Here is a 13,669-nt window from a genome sequence, read left to right on the forward strand (position 1 = left end):
ACCCTGGCCACCACAGTGTTCAGATAGACTTAACCTTAATTTTAAAAGCAGTCTGCACATCAAAGACATATTTCTAGGAAAACGAGGTTATAAAGTAAAATCCTTACATACATTAATTACAGTCTTATTGTGCAAGTCTGCCAGTGTAATGGCAGCTTGTTTACTTCCACCTAAGACTTTAGAAATAGTTCTAAAACAGCACTCCTCTAGTACTTTAACATTATTCATGGGAAGTGAGCAGAGTGAGAGTCTACCTGTGGGTAGAAGTAGTGAACCTGCTGGGGTTCATGCTGTTGAAGGATGGGAGTATTTATTGACGTGACGTTCGATGAAAAACAGAGTTTCATGCCCTTTGAGCAGATTACATGGCTTTAAGGAGGGCGTGATGGTCATCAAACTTTAATATAGCAGAGTGTTTTCACAGATACAACGCAGACAGCTTTTTGTGCCTTGGGTGAAGCTGAAAGCGGCGATCATTCTGTCTGCGATCTGACCTGCAACAGGCCGGCCACCAGGGGTGGCCTAGAGCAGGGGAGAGCACAGACAGCAGAGAAAAGCAAAGAATGGAGAAAGTCTACATAAACTCTGCTCTGCTATCCAAAACAGTTCATCATCATACCACAAATGAATGATATCAGCTGCGCTCCATGTCAGTGGATCAGTATTTACCAAACTCCAATGAGGAGCAGGAGAGGATGCACTCTGCTCTCCCAGTTCTCACCTGTGTCCATCTGCCACACATAGACGGAGCCGTCGGAGCATCCCACCACCAGGTAGTCGTCCGCCGGACGCCACTTGATGACCTGGATGGGGAAGAGGTGTCGCGACGCCAGCATGATGCACTTCCTCTCCCTGAGACTGAGCAGGCCGACAGAGTGGTCGCTGGCCACCGAGCAGACACAGTGCTGCACCCGGGTCTGAGGAGGAAACACAGTGGGAAACCATTCAAATCCAATGAAGTGTACCTGAAGACAAGATGGAGCGTCACTGACACATTAGTGGAGGAGACTGAACTGAATCTGGATCCTTTAATATATTTTTGTTCACTTTAGCAGTTAAAGCCCCTGTGACTAGGAGGATTTCTGACTTTGGTTCAGGTTTAGTACAAAAACAGCCGGTCCACACTGTGGGCATTTGTTGACTACCGTATTTTCCTCAAGCAGGTTGTCAAATACAAGTAGTAACAAAATTCAAAATGATGAAAAAATAATAATAATTTTCGCTCCTGTTTATGAGTATTTTTCCTACACACCTGGTATATTGTGAGCTGTCACGTGAATTTCCTGAGTAATCAATAAAGTCTATCGTATCGTATCATGTAATAGCCTTGTCAACAGGCCTTTATTTTGAAACAGATACAGAAAGTGTTGGATTCATTGTAGTAACATTCATTCCCTCAAACCCCAACATGAAACAAATATTTCCACTCATTTTCTGTCTGAATCTAAAAACCTTTCCACATTACGTCACAGTTACATTCTGACTGGCCTGCAGTGATGTAATGCTTTATTCAAAAGGGAACATGTGACCCTCACAGATGTTTCTTCTGCAATATTCTTGCTCGTTTTATTTTCTTTTTCTTTTTTTTACACAAAGGTCACATGTCAAAACTCGTCATGGATATGTCTAAATATGTTTTTAACTACACATGATATTTTGTCTTCAAAACACATGAACTCAGTGCAGAAGCAGAACAAAGCTGTTTGATGATAAACTTTTCAGAGCCAGATTAGTTTTGTAATATTCAGAAAATGTAGAAACTTAATTGATTTTTACGAAGCATCCAGTGCCTTTATGAAAGTGTGTGTGTGTGTGTGTGTGTGTGTGTGTGTGTGTGTGTGATAGGTCATTCTAGTCCAGCTCCAACCACACAACAGCATCTGACAACTGATTTCCATGGGAACGACACAGTTCTGTCCAGTTTGATCTTAATGTCAGTTCAACAATATAATGTCTTCATTTGGTGTAATGGGCTGCCATGTGCATGTCTGCTCATTCAACATTTAAACACAGCGACACAATGTCATTAAAGTTATTTCCATAGTAACAACAATGACATCACCTCCCTAACATTTCGATTTAATGTCAGCAACGTAACGCGCTTCTTCCTTTCAGTACATTCATCACACACAGACGTGGTGAACCGCTGACAGACAGAGGGGGAAAACCAGCCAAAGAAAAACAAACAGGACTAAATAAAGAAAAAAAGTTTTGTGGGCAAGAAGAAGACAGAAAAACACATATATCCGGATGTCAGAGGTCTTACGCTGCAGTTTTCAGGCGGGACGATGAGCTGGGTGATCTCTCCTCCGTGGACGCAGAAAATGTGTTTCATCTCTCCGGTAAAAATGTCCCAGACGATGACGGAGAAGTCCACTCCTCCGGACACCAACGAGCGCTGGTCGTAGCGGGGGGAGATCTGGTATGGATACAGGACGCACGTCACCTTGTTCCGGTGACCTCGTAGGGTACGATGAGGCGGCCAGCCTGCAGGACGGAAGGAAAGACGCGACAAAATGATGGGACTAATACACCTGTAGTCAGCAGCAGGGTGACTGCAGTCACTGACAGGAGATCTTAAGTCTGACAGAAGTTAACTGATAATATGACAAAGAAACAATTAAAGAGGGAGAATTTGGAATGACAGCTGCTATTTAAAACACAGAAACATTGCTACATTTTTTGTACGTCCTCTTAATTACATAGAATATGTTTTTGTTTTTAAAACACTGCACATTGCTGATCCATTTTTATCTAGACATGTCATTCATGGCCGCTGCAAAGTTACACTGAAGTCCAGCTTTTTGCACCAACTCTCCCTCCCCACTATCACGGAACAAGTGTGTTCATCCTGTCTGTCATTTATTTATGACACATGAGGTCAAGCTGCAGTCTGGATGAACAACACTGCTAATCACTCATGTCTTAGTGAGCTCTGTGTGACACCAGCAAAGATAAATAAATCAGAAGCATTAAAGTGCAGCATGACTTGCTGTCAGTCACCACATGTGGATCTATGTAGCGCCGGCTGATAACCACTAACTCACCAACGTCGCTACTTGGAAATAAGACGCTCTGTGTTTCTGGATTCTTTTTTCTCAGACACTTGTCACACTCTCCCTCACCTCTCCTGAGCATGTGCTCCCCCTGCAGCAGCTGGACGATGGCGGTCTGAGTGGCAGGTACCAGGATGATGCTGCCATCTTCTCTTCCGCACACCAAGCGACCCTGAGAGGGGATGTACACGCTGGCTGTCACCTGAGGAAAAAAATAAAACACACAGAGTCAGGAAGCTAAGAGCCACAGTTTAATGGTAGTAATCAGATTAGCTGATGTCTAAGAGGCCAAATGTATTACAATGTGAACCAATACAGTAGAATTTTTTTTATTTCGCAACAACAAAGACTTCTGGACTTTCCACAAATAAAACATCAGAGAGAATACTCAGGAAGTGGAATTAAAGAGAAAATGAGGAAGAACTATAAATGAAAATCAGGAATAGAAACATGTCCTGTATGACTTCAACACTAAACTAAACTAATGTGTTTCTTACAGGACAGCAGAGCCTGAAATCCTCTGCTGACATAAGAACACTTTGCAAGCTCATTTCACTTTGGTCTAAAAAAACAAATGTAACGTTGTCCGCATTCAAACCTTGATGGGTTCTTCTTTTCCAGGCAGGACACTGAGCTGGTCGATGATCCCCGCAGACACGGGGGTCAACTTATCAAACGCCTCCTGGAGACTGATGGTGGACGACACCTGCAGCTCTGCACAGACACAAACAGAGACAGAGACAGAGCCAAAACTAGACTATTAGTTATTTGTTTGACATCAGTCTCACTGACTATAAAATAAAACACTAAACTTGAAGCAGGGAAACAATTGCATATGGAAAAAAGTCATATTTAACTGTGCAACTATTACTTATATTATAACACTATTATTTTTGTTGCTGTTTTAAGTAATTAGTTGTTTTTGGCTTGATTAAAAAATTGTAATATTTCTCCCGTCCATCTTCCATAATCATTTATCCTTATCAGGGTCACAGGAAATCTAATTGTAAACATGCCTGATCAAATTCATTCATTTTTTAAAGTCAAATGTATTTTTTTGTTTACACTGAAAGCAAGTTTAAACACTAAAATTACATTTTTTGGTCTTTTTCTTAATTTCCATTTTTACAACATAAATTTGTACTCCCCCATTTGTGAGCCCCGGATAATATATTAACATTATCAAGAGTGCCATGACATATTTCGGCCACCAGATGTCACTGCCTCCATGTTTCACCTCCTCACTGTCTCAGAGAAGTGACCTAACAAACACTCACACTAACCAAAGGTCATCTGATGAGACAAATGTTAACTTATCAATATTTGTAGAAAAAAGTCAGTGTTATGGACTACATGAATCATGTTTCTTTTCTATGTTTATTTGATATTCATTTATCATGTATGATATTACCCATTTCTTTTCTTTTTTCATAGTTTATAGACTATAAATATAAATCCATGTCCATAGGAGTGAGTGTTTTTGTAGTTCATCAAGACCAATAGACTGGTGACTTTCTCTAGGGAAAATACTTGTTATGTGTGTCACTTCTGTACCTGAGGCGGTCAACAGCGGATGTGGAGGCGAGGCGTCTGGGATGCTCCACAGGGACAGTCTGCCTGCTGAGTCTCCCTGGATCAGCAGCTTATGGAAAGGCTCCCGTCGGCCGAAGAAGAACCGAGTCACAGGAGGACAGATCAGGAGCTGGAAGACGGTTGGGGGGGTGGGGGTGTGGGGGACGACACAGGTCAACATCTAGAACATCTAGCAGTCACATTCTTCTTTACAGTTTGTATATTTTTCTGTCTGAGGGCCACGTGAAGCTGAAATGTTTGGTTTTGCTCTCTGGTTGTCTTTATTCAAAAACAGCAACAACACACAGCAAACTGCATGAAAAACAGAACCACACATTTTTGATTCACCTGGACACCTGACTCCTCCACAGGGTGACAAACGTGTAAAAAAAAAAAAAAAAATCATTGAATACTAAAGACCGACTGAGTCTAACATGCTGTTTGGGTTTTATTGGGGCTTTCATTCAGGTAAGCGCTGATAGGAACACGTGGTACATGAAGTGTAGCAGCGCGACAAAATGGAGCCACTGAAGACGTCCGATGATCACACCCCAAACTGTTCACTGTTCACCCAACAGAACATGCGCTGATGCAGCACAGACGATGTATGGGGTTAAAACTACAGGTACAGACAGGATGAAGGTCATGTGACTGACTTGACAGCTCTTTGAACTCTCAGTTCATTTAAAGGCTTATAGCATAGTAAAGTCATGTCTTTGCTAGGTATACCACATAGATATTTTCAGACTAAGCTAACAGAAATGCCATCAATTGCTTTGAGCTACGAGTCCATGCTCATGTTAACATGCTTTCATTGACGCTAACACACTGAAGATTAGCAGGTATAATATTTACCCATGTTATCATCCATAGTTTAGTGTGTTAGCATGCTAACACTAAATACAGCTGTTCATCCAGAGGAAAACATCTATCAAATTTCATGGCAGTCCATCCACTAAGAACTCATGGTAGCACTAAAGGAAAAGTCGGAAGATCAGCGGAGTCTGAAGGGCTCGTCCTCTGGGGACTGTGAATGTCTGTTCACATTGGCACAGAGTAAAATCTCCACACAGGCTGAATGACAAAGTGGTGGGCTAACACTGCCTTTCCCATTATGGGTGTTCCAAGAAGAGATTTTGCTGAGATTGTTGTTGAGTCAATGCTAACGTAAAAATTATAATGTATTATACTGTTTGAGTCACCGAGTTAGCCTTGGGCTACACCTGGAGTGTGCCAACATGTTGGGGAGTCCTGATGCATTAGCAAGTGGCAGTTCCTGTTTGCACTGGATAACTACTGACCCTGAAGAAAGGCTCTCATAATTATTAGATAAGATTTAAAGAGATCCATCCTCAATAAACACCAGATAAACTGCCATCACTGAAGAAAGGAAGTTGCACTTCTGGTTTGTCTGAGTTATGAGATTTGGTGTGCAGGTGAATATCTCACCTAAATCAGAGCCTAAACATGACCAGCTTTCTGAACCATACATAGGCTGAATCAGTCACATGACCATCATCACCCTCCTGCGTCATTGGGTAGAGTGAATCAGGCGTCTACCACTGTCCAACAGTTGAATTTGCCTTTGCTCGGTTCAACAGCACTGTGAGGTGTAACGTCTGTCCACTGAAGGAAATCATGGACACAATCAAGAGCCATAGACATAGACAGTCGTGTCAAATCTATCACTCTGGATACATGAGAGCCTGACGGGTTTAAACATAAAGTGGCAAACTCACCAATGTAGACATAGGACCAAGTGAAATGAGGTCAGTTTTGTTAAGAATAAACCTGAGCTGACTTTTGTCTCATTGTCAGCCATGACAAACTGTGAGGACGATTTCACTGCAGCTGTTTTACAAGGTTTCTAAGTGTTGCCTTCACCTGTGTCCTGGTGCTCTTCAAGCCCAGTCAAAGGTCTGATGTGCTGCAGAATATTGATTTTAGACCTTATTGATAAAACTGTCGAAATTATAATACATAATATCCATTTTGTTCACATTTTAAACTGCAACATGATTAGTCCACTGGGGGGATAATCGTGGGTGATGGGAGGAGAGTGGCATAGCTTTTCTTTTATTTCCCCCACATAAAAAGGAGAAATCCATCCCAAAACAGAACTTAGACTAGGCTTTATATTTGCCTCAGGTTACGAGAGTGATTACTCAAACAAAGAGCAAACTGAAAGGTTTCTTTGGTTTATCAACGCACAGATATACTGTATGTTTAAATGTTCCAAGCTTGTAGGATATAACTGAAACAAAGAAGAAGGTGGTTACTTGTCATCATTATAGTGCACATAGAGCCTATTTTCACAGCAGGAACCTGCCATGTAGTGGGGTTAGGTTTAGGGTTAAGGTTTTTAATACTACGTTACATTGTTCCTGGAACTAAATTTAGGCATTGGTCTATAGTAGTATAGTAGTCTGCTATGCTGCTATGATGTATGCTTTACAAACTAGGACTGGTTCCAAAAAAGAAGGGAACAAAAATCAGCAGTGAAATGAAAAACTGGACGTTGCTTTGGGCCATCCATTAGTCAGTTCATTTTCACATAAAAGTGACAAAAAAATCAATAATGTAGTCGGTTCTATAACTACTTACTTCACTCACCTATCAAACACCTTTTTATTGGCTTATATCTGAAACATCACAGTTTGTAAAAATACAGCGGAACCAGCTACTCATTAGGTTTTTAAAGTTCAGGATATATGAAGCCTCAGGTTACAGGTTGTCAGTTCCTGCAGTGGAAAAAGCAAGCTACAAGTGTGTTTGACCAAAACTGGCCACTTAGCTGTTCAACACCTGGCAGTTCTGCTCCAGGGTGGATTTCCCCTCTTCAATGTTTGGCTGATCTGGATCAACAAACGGCAGCTGGATCTCAGCAGGGGCAGTCAGTTAGTTTGTAGTGTCATGCTGTGGCAGGGACTGATAATCTGTGGTCAACGCCCTGATGGCTGCATGGCTTCATACCTGGGTTATAATACACTGGTACTGTGGCTATAGTCAGGTTGGTCAAAATGGATTACTAAATCTAGCTTCTAAGCTTACTCAATGCTAATTTCTGACTTTCTTCTATCAGAACACATAAAAGTTAATCAAGTGTCTTCTACTGAATCTGTAACAGAGAGGTCATTATGAATAGGGTCATTTCCAGGTGCTGCTGGCAGGTGGAGGATTCATCATAGTGATAATGATAGACAGGATGAAAGCTAGTGAACCTGTGGGTGTGTAAGAATGATGGACCGCTGTCACGATGGCAACTACTTAATTTAAAAAGAGGTACAGAAGCAATGGCTGAGGTGTGTACGACAATCGGATTAGTTCGGTTCATCTGAAACAGAGGGTATGCAAAGTGCCACCAAAGAAAGAAAAACAAAAAAAACAACATAATATCTCTTTCTCTCTCAGACACACGCACACACACCATCATCTCAATGTGAATAACTAAATCCAACATCAGAGAAAGACAGAGAGAAAATCAACCCATGGTGACTTTTTTGCAAGTTTGCAGTTTTGTTCGGCTCGGTATAAAAATTCTAAACTTACATCGGATGTGAAACATTTCCACCATGATTGTAAAATGAGGATAACGTACAATTACACAGCATTTTTTAGTTTTCATTCACTATGTAAATCACTTCTACCTCACTACTTGCTGTGTCTACCTCACTGTGTACAGTGTAAAGACGGCGTCTTTTTAAAAGTGAGCTGATGGAATCAATTGGAAACAGTATTTTTGTTAGAGAAAACTCAGAGCAGCAGTGTGGTGAGTTGCTGTACTGATGAAATTTGTACTGTGGAAATGTACATTATGCTAAAGGTATCAAGATAACAAATAAACATGGAGGATGTGTTTAATTGAAATTGACAGCAAACACCATCATCTGCCAATCAGAAATCAAGGACGCTATTCACTAAAATACGCAAAAAATATAATGGCCTGTCTCTATTATAAAGGCCTGGTTCTTTTTGCAGTTGAAGCAAATAAACCTTAATATTTGAGAAGATTCTGGGACTTAAACATGAACTACTTTAAAGTGTTTCTCTTTTCTTGGACTGGGATTTAAAGGTCAGTGCTAGATAACTATAGATTGTTCAGAAACTGACAGGAACCCACCTAGTACATAGATATGTGACAAACACAGAAAAGGTTTTGGTATCAGTTGTTAAACAAGGTCAAACGACACAGAAACACCATTTGCTCTACTATGACTGACTACTCTTGACATGAATCTTGTCATGGCAAGAATATTTCAACTCTCGTGTCCCTAATATGTCTAGTATGCATCCTTTGTGATTAAAGTTCCCAGACAAATCTATAAACATTGTAGTCCAAAGTTTGTGCAGAAAATAAGCAGCTACATTTAATGAAGTAATGTTATTGCTATCACTTCCTGTTGTGTACCTTTGGTTTGTCATATATGCTGGGGACTCAGCATGTCATTATTTAGTTAAAAAAGCAGCTTGGGGACTTTGCATGCATCTTCATCAGTATGAAGACAGATGAGGAGGGTGATGGTGCTTTTGGAAGAGGAGTTTTATTTTAGTGGGAAGAGAGCATGAAATCAGGTGAACCAGAATGAGTTCAGTCTCATAGTCAGGCAGGAGGGAAACCAAAGAGAGGAGCAAACAACACAGACAGTTCACTATCAATGTCATCAACTCAGTGGCTTTCAGTTCACACCTGCTGTTACTTTTAAAAATAAATACACAGATATCACAGTTTTTCATTTTTCATTTTATATTACTTGCGGTATTCCCCAAGGGTCCATTCTTGGCACAGTGTTGTTTTCCATATACTTGCTATACATGATCAGTCTGGTTATATAGTACCAGTATGTTTTCTTCATATCACCACAGCTCACCTGCAATGAATAAATTAAGTTTTCATGATATTAGGTTTTTAATCAAGCTTCAGAGTAAAATCACGCAGCACAGACCACATGTCTGATGAGTGAGGTGATTTTTTGATCATTTTTATCATCTAGTAACTACAATGATCACGATCTGTTTCGGTTCAGCAGGTGATTGACAGATCCATGTTGACGGTAATGAATAAGATCAGCAATTGGCAATATTGGGAATATAAAAAGAACTCCACCAGTTGGACGGGAATTTTTGCCAATGATTGACTTGTCAATGATTTTGAAGTGTCATGTTGAAGTTAAAGTTCCTATTGCTCAGCTAACTGACGATATTGTTAATGCCATTATTTTTGTAATTTGCGTTATAAGTTTTTAACAGTAATTTTACTCTTTTGTCCATTTTCTTCTTTTTTTGGCTTGGTCATGAGCTGTCTGCTTCACAAGACTTTTCACTTTACAATTAAGTAAAACACAGGAACAGGCTTTTAAAAAAGGACATTCTAATTGAATTTCAATTTCTATAATTATTTTTATTATTATTATTCATATAATCTTTTTTGATATACTTCTTCTGAATCGATTTTTATTAAATGATAAATGTTTGTGTTTATGAAGATTTTTTTACTTTCTAAAATATTTTTTCAGAGCAGAAATTTTAGTTACTAGTTTAGCAGTTTAGTTTTGTCTCTGAAATGCATTTAGTCAATATGGAGTAGAAAAGATAGAAATACACAACATGAGACTGACTTCACCTCCCTGTTTTTTACCATAGTGCAGGGGGGAATGTGAACCACCGAGTGGATGTCTGTGTTTTTACTGCTGTTCTCACAGTTTGCTCCTCTCATCTCCGGTCATTACTTTCTGGCTGAGCTGCAAAGTTACAATTCATAAACAGACCAATTTTTGAAAGAAACACTATTTCAGATTTTTGCTTCTTTATAACAAAAGTAGATTTAAAACCTCACACTGATCTCAACTCTCACACACAACTATCTACACCAACCTCGCTGAAAAAGGACCATACCACTGTTTTCCACACATTTGATAAACTTAACATTGGTTTAAGTTCATTTCTGTAAAAACCAGAGCTTGAACCTTGCTGCAAATAGATGATCCATCACATTTAGTTATCTTGGAGGAGATGATGGACTGGCAGAAAACTTTAAAAACAATTCTGATTACTGATTAATCATTAAGTAATTAATGATTCTTTGGTTCTAGCTTATACTATACAAGGATTTGTTGTTTCGACTCTCTTTAGGTTTTAAATGTTGGTGTTCTGAAGACATGTCCTTGGGCTTTGGAAATGTTTGTTTCAGCACTGTAAAGAATGAACAATTTGTAGTTGATGGGCTCAAACTACTGGTATGGTCCTTTAAAACTGTATAATGCTGCTTTACTTAGATTCATTGATGCAGAAACTTTAACCATTTTGCATATGTACATAAATAACTGCAATATTTAAAGATCACTTTTCAACTGAATGCTGCTAAAATGGCACTGATGTAAACATTTTAATTGCCCATTTTAGCTTTTGTAGCTCAGCCAAGAAGGTGACCCTTCTTCTTCCTGCCTTTAGTTTTCAGTGTGCATTTTCTGGGGCTTACTGGCGCCTCTATAGGCCGGTGGTGGTATAGCAGCTCTGCAGTGTAGAGCTCCATGTCGCACCCGCTGGCAGGGAGGCACATCACCTCCACAACCATCTCCTCACCTCCTTCTCCTTCCTTCTGAGAGGAGTGAGGAGGTCAGAGGAGGGAGAGAGCATGGCAGCGTCAGAGGACAGAACAAATAAAGGAACAACAAAAAGAAGAAAATGCACAGACAACAAATACCTACAAGACAATAAATTATAAATACACAGATAATAACATCATACTGAAGGTCCCAAATTAAATCCGAACTAAAGAGAATGAACAAAACACAGAGGGTTGGGCTCACACAAGAGGATTAAGACAGACCACTCACTATCTCATTTAAGACTCAGAGGTACTGAAGATTCAGCTTAGTTGGTAGTAGTGCAGTAGTAGCGAAAAGTTCAGTTTGTCGATTTTAGTCTTATTAATTAATCAAACAAAATCCATTTAAATAATAATATGTTTAAAGATACTATAGGCCATTGTTGTTAAAGTATACATTCATGTTTAGTTTATGCAGATGAGCTGCTTTACAAAATGCTGTGAGTACTAGGGTGTTGTAGGGTAGATTAACAAACATGTTGCATAGCAACAGCTGCATGTATGTAAGTAGGAAGTTGATCGGGTGATTCATCAGGAATCTTTTGTTTTCTTGTGTTATTTCACAACGTTACCAGCAGAGACATGGACATTAATCGAGAATTAATTGAGACATTAAACTTATTTTTGAACATCAGGGTCCTGATCAAATATAGTTCAATCTCTAAAGTATGTAAAACACCACAACGTTAACATGTTAACAGGAAATGTCTAAAATAAACTGTATGATGTGAACATTTTCTCTGGTGTGCTGCAGTAAATACTGTTCCAGTGAAACGATCTGTTTTAAAGGATCAGTGTTAGGATTTAGCGGAAGCGGCGTAGATGCTGACTACAAAGCTTCACTTCACCCTCTCCTTCCTAGTGTGATGGAGAAACTATGGAAATCCAGTGTTTAGTTTGTCTGTTCTAGACTACTGTAGTAAAATAGTGGTTCAACATAGAGTGTCTGTTATTAGAAATCAATCTATCTATCTATCTATCTATCTATCTATCTATCTATCTATCTATCTATCTATCTATCTATCTATTATACACTAATAAAAACATAGTTATGAATATTCCAATCTATTTCTGTCATATTGCATTTTTCTAACACAGACTGAACCTGGTCTTCTAAATATTAGTTTATATATATATTTGGCCTTTTGCCTTTATTGGTAGGACAGCTGAAGATTGACAGGAAATGTGGGGAGAGAGATGGGGAGTGACATGCGGGAAGGGGCCACACAAGTCGGGATTCGAACCCGGGCCTCCGCAGCGAGCCTTCGCATATGGCGGCTGCTCTACCGACTGAGCTAAACACCACCCCTAGTTTATATTTTTAATATTTACCAGGCACAGAAATGACAGAAGCCTTGTTTATGTATGTAGTTCCCTTTTCTATAAAACATTAGTCACATGTTTGGAAATTCAAATTAAATCCTTGGAAATTTCAGCATCCAGTCTGTGAGTTTTTATGTTGAACATGTGATGAAAGACAGCGGACTGACCTGTTTGTCTGAGTGGCCCACGATGCTGTAGATGAGTGGAGGGATCGAGCCTTCTTTGGTTTTCCCAACATCACTGCGGAAATGTTCACTAGCAGGCAGACAGCTGAGGAACACACACACACACACACACACACACACACACACACACACACACACACACACACACACACAAACTGTAAGTTTATAGTACTTTTGCTGCACATTTTACACACAGTCACAAAATCCTGAGAATGTCTTCTTTTAATGTTTCTGCTTGTGCAGCTCCATAGACTTTAGCTGAGCACCACAGTAAGTCTCTTCTTCCGTGGTGTTCACATACCATCAGACAATATGGATGAGCGTGGATGGGGGTTTACCTGGCAGGCAGCTTGTAGATGTAACTGCAGCCGTCTTCAGTCCAGATGATGACTTTGTCGGCGGCGATGAACTCTCCTCCAGTCCAGGCCTGGTCGTTGTCACTGGGCACTGAGCAGAGCAGCGAGTAGTCGCCTGCATCAAACACCTGACACACACACAAGGAAGTATTAATCTATTATTTGAGCAGTACTCTATTACTCCAGTAGTCAGTAGTTATGCAGGTTCTGCCTTACCCTCCAGTACTTGGAGCAAACGACCAGCAGGCTGCTCTGAGTGAAAGTACAGAAGGAAATACTCTGACAGCCCTGACAGTAGATGGGTTTGGACTCTTCTTCAAACACAGGGTCCAGGTCCTGAACACACACACACACACACACACACACACACACACACACACACACACACACACACACACACACACACACACACACACACACACACACACACACACACACACACACTTTATAACCTGACGGTGTATTTACTGTTTATTATTCTAGATGTTTGTTCACATAGAATTCTAAAATAAATATTACAATGTTCAATAATAGTCAGTAATGGTCTGACACAGATTTTTTTCATAATCATAT

General features: G+C 40.0%; 1 protein-coding gene across 2 annotated transcripts in view; it reads right to left on the minus strand.

Moving 5' to 3' along the window:
• Positions 1 to 13,669, minus strand: part of wdr7 (WD repeat domain 7) — a 110,838-nt gene that overhangs the window by 92,468 nt on the left and 4,701 nt on the right. For both annotated transcript variants that reach the window (XM_027277032.1, XM_027277033.1), the window contains exons 7-14: positions 13,313 to 13,432; positions 13,079 to 13,224; positions 12,723 to 12,825; positions 4,611 to 4,758; positions 3,655 to 3,770; positions 3,126 to 3,258; positions 2,267 to 2,487; positions 722 to 917 (exon numbers count right to left, since the gene is read on the minus strand). In XM_027277032.1, coding sequence (XP_027132833.1) covers positions 722 to 917; positions 2,267 to 2,487; positions 3,126 to 3,258; positions 3,655 to 3,770; positions 4,611 to 4,758; positions 12,723 to 12,825; positions 13,079 to 13,224; positions 13,313 to 13,432 — 1,183 coding nt within the window. The remainder of the gene's footprint in view (positions 1 to 721; positions 918 to 2,266; positions 2,488 to 3,125; positions 3,259 to 3,654; positions 3,771 to 4,610; positions 4,759 to 12,722; positions 12,826 to 13,078; positions 13,225 to 13,312; positions 13,433 to 13,669) is intronic.

The sequence above is a fragment of the Larimichthys crocea genome, unplaced genomic scaffold (genome assembly GCF_000972845.2).
Source record: "Larimichthys crocea isolate SSNF unplaced genomic scaffold, L_crocea_2.0 scaffold82, whole genome shotgun sequence".
NCBI classification, from domain to species: domain Eukaryota; kingdom Metazoa; phylum Chordata; class Actinopteri; family Sciaenidae; genus Larimichthys; species Larimichthys crocea.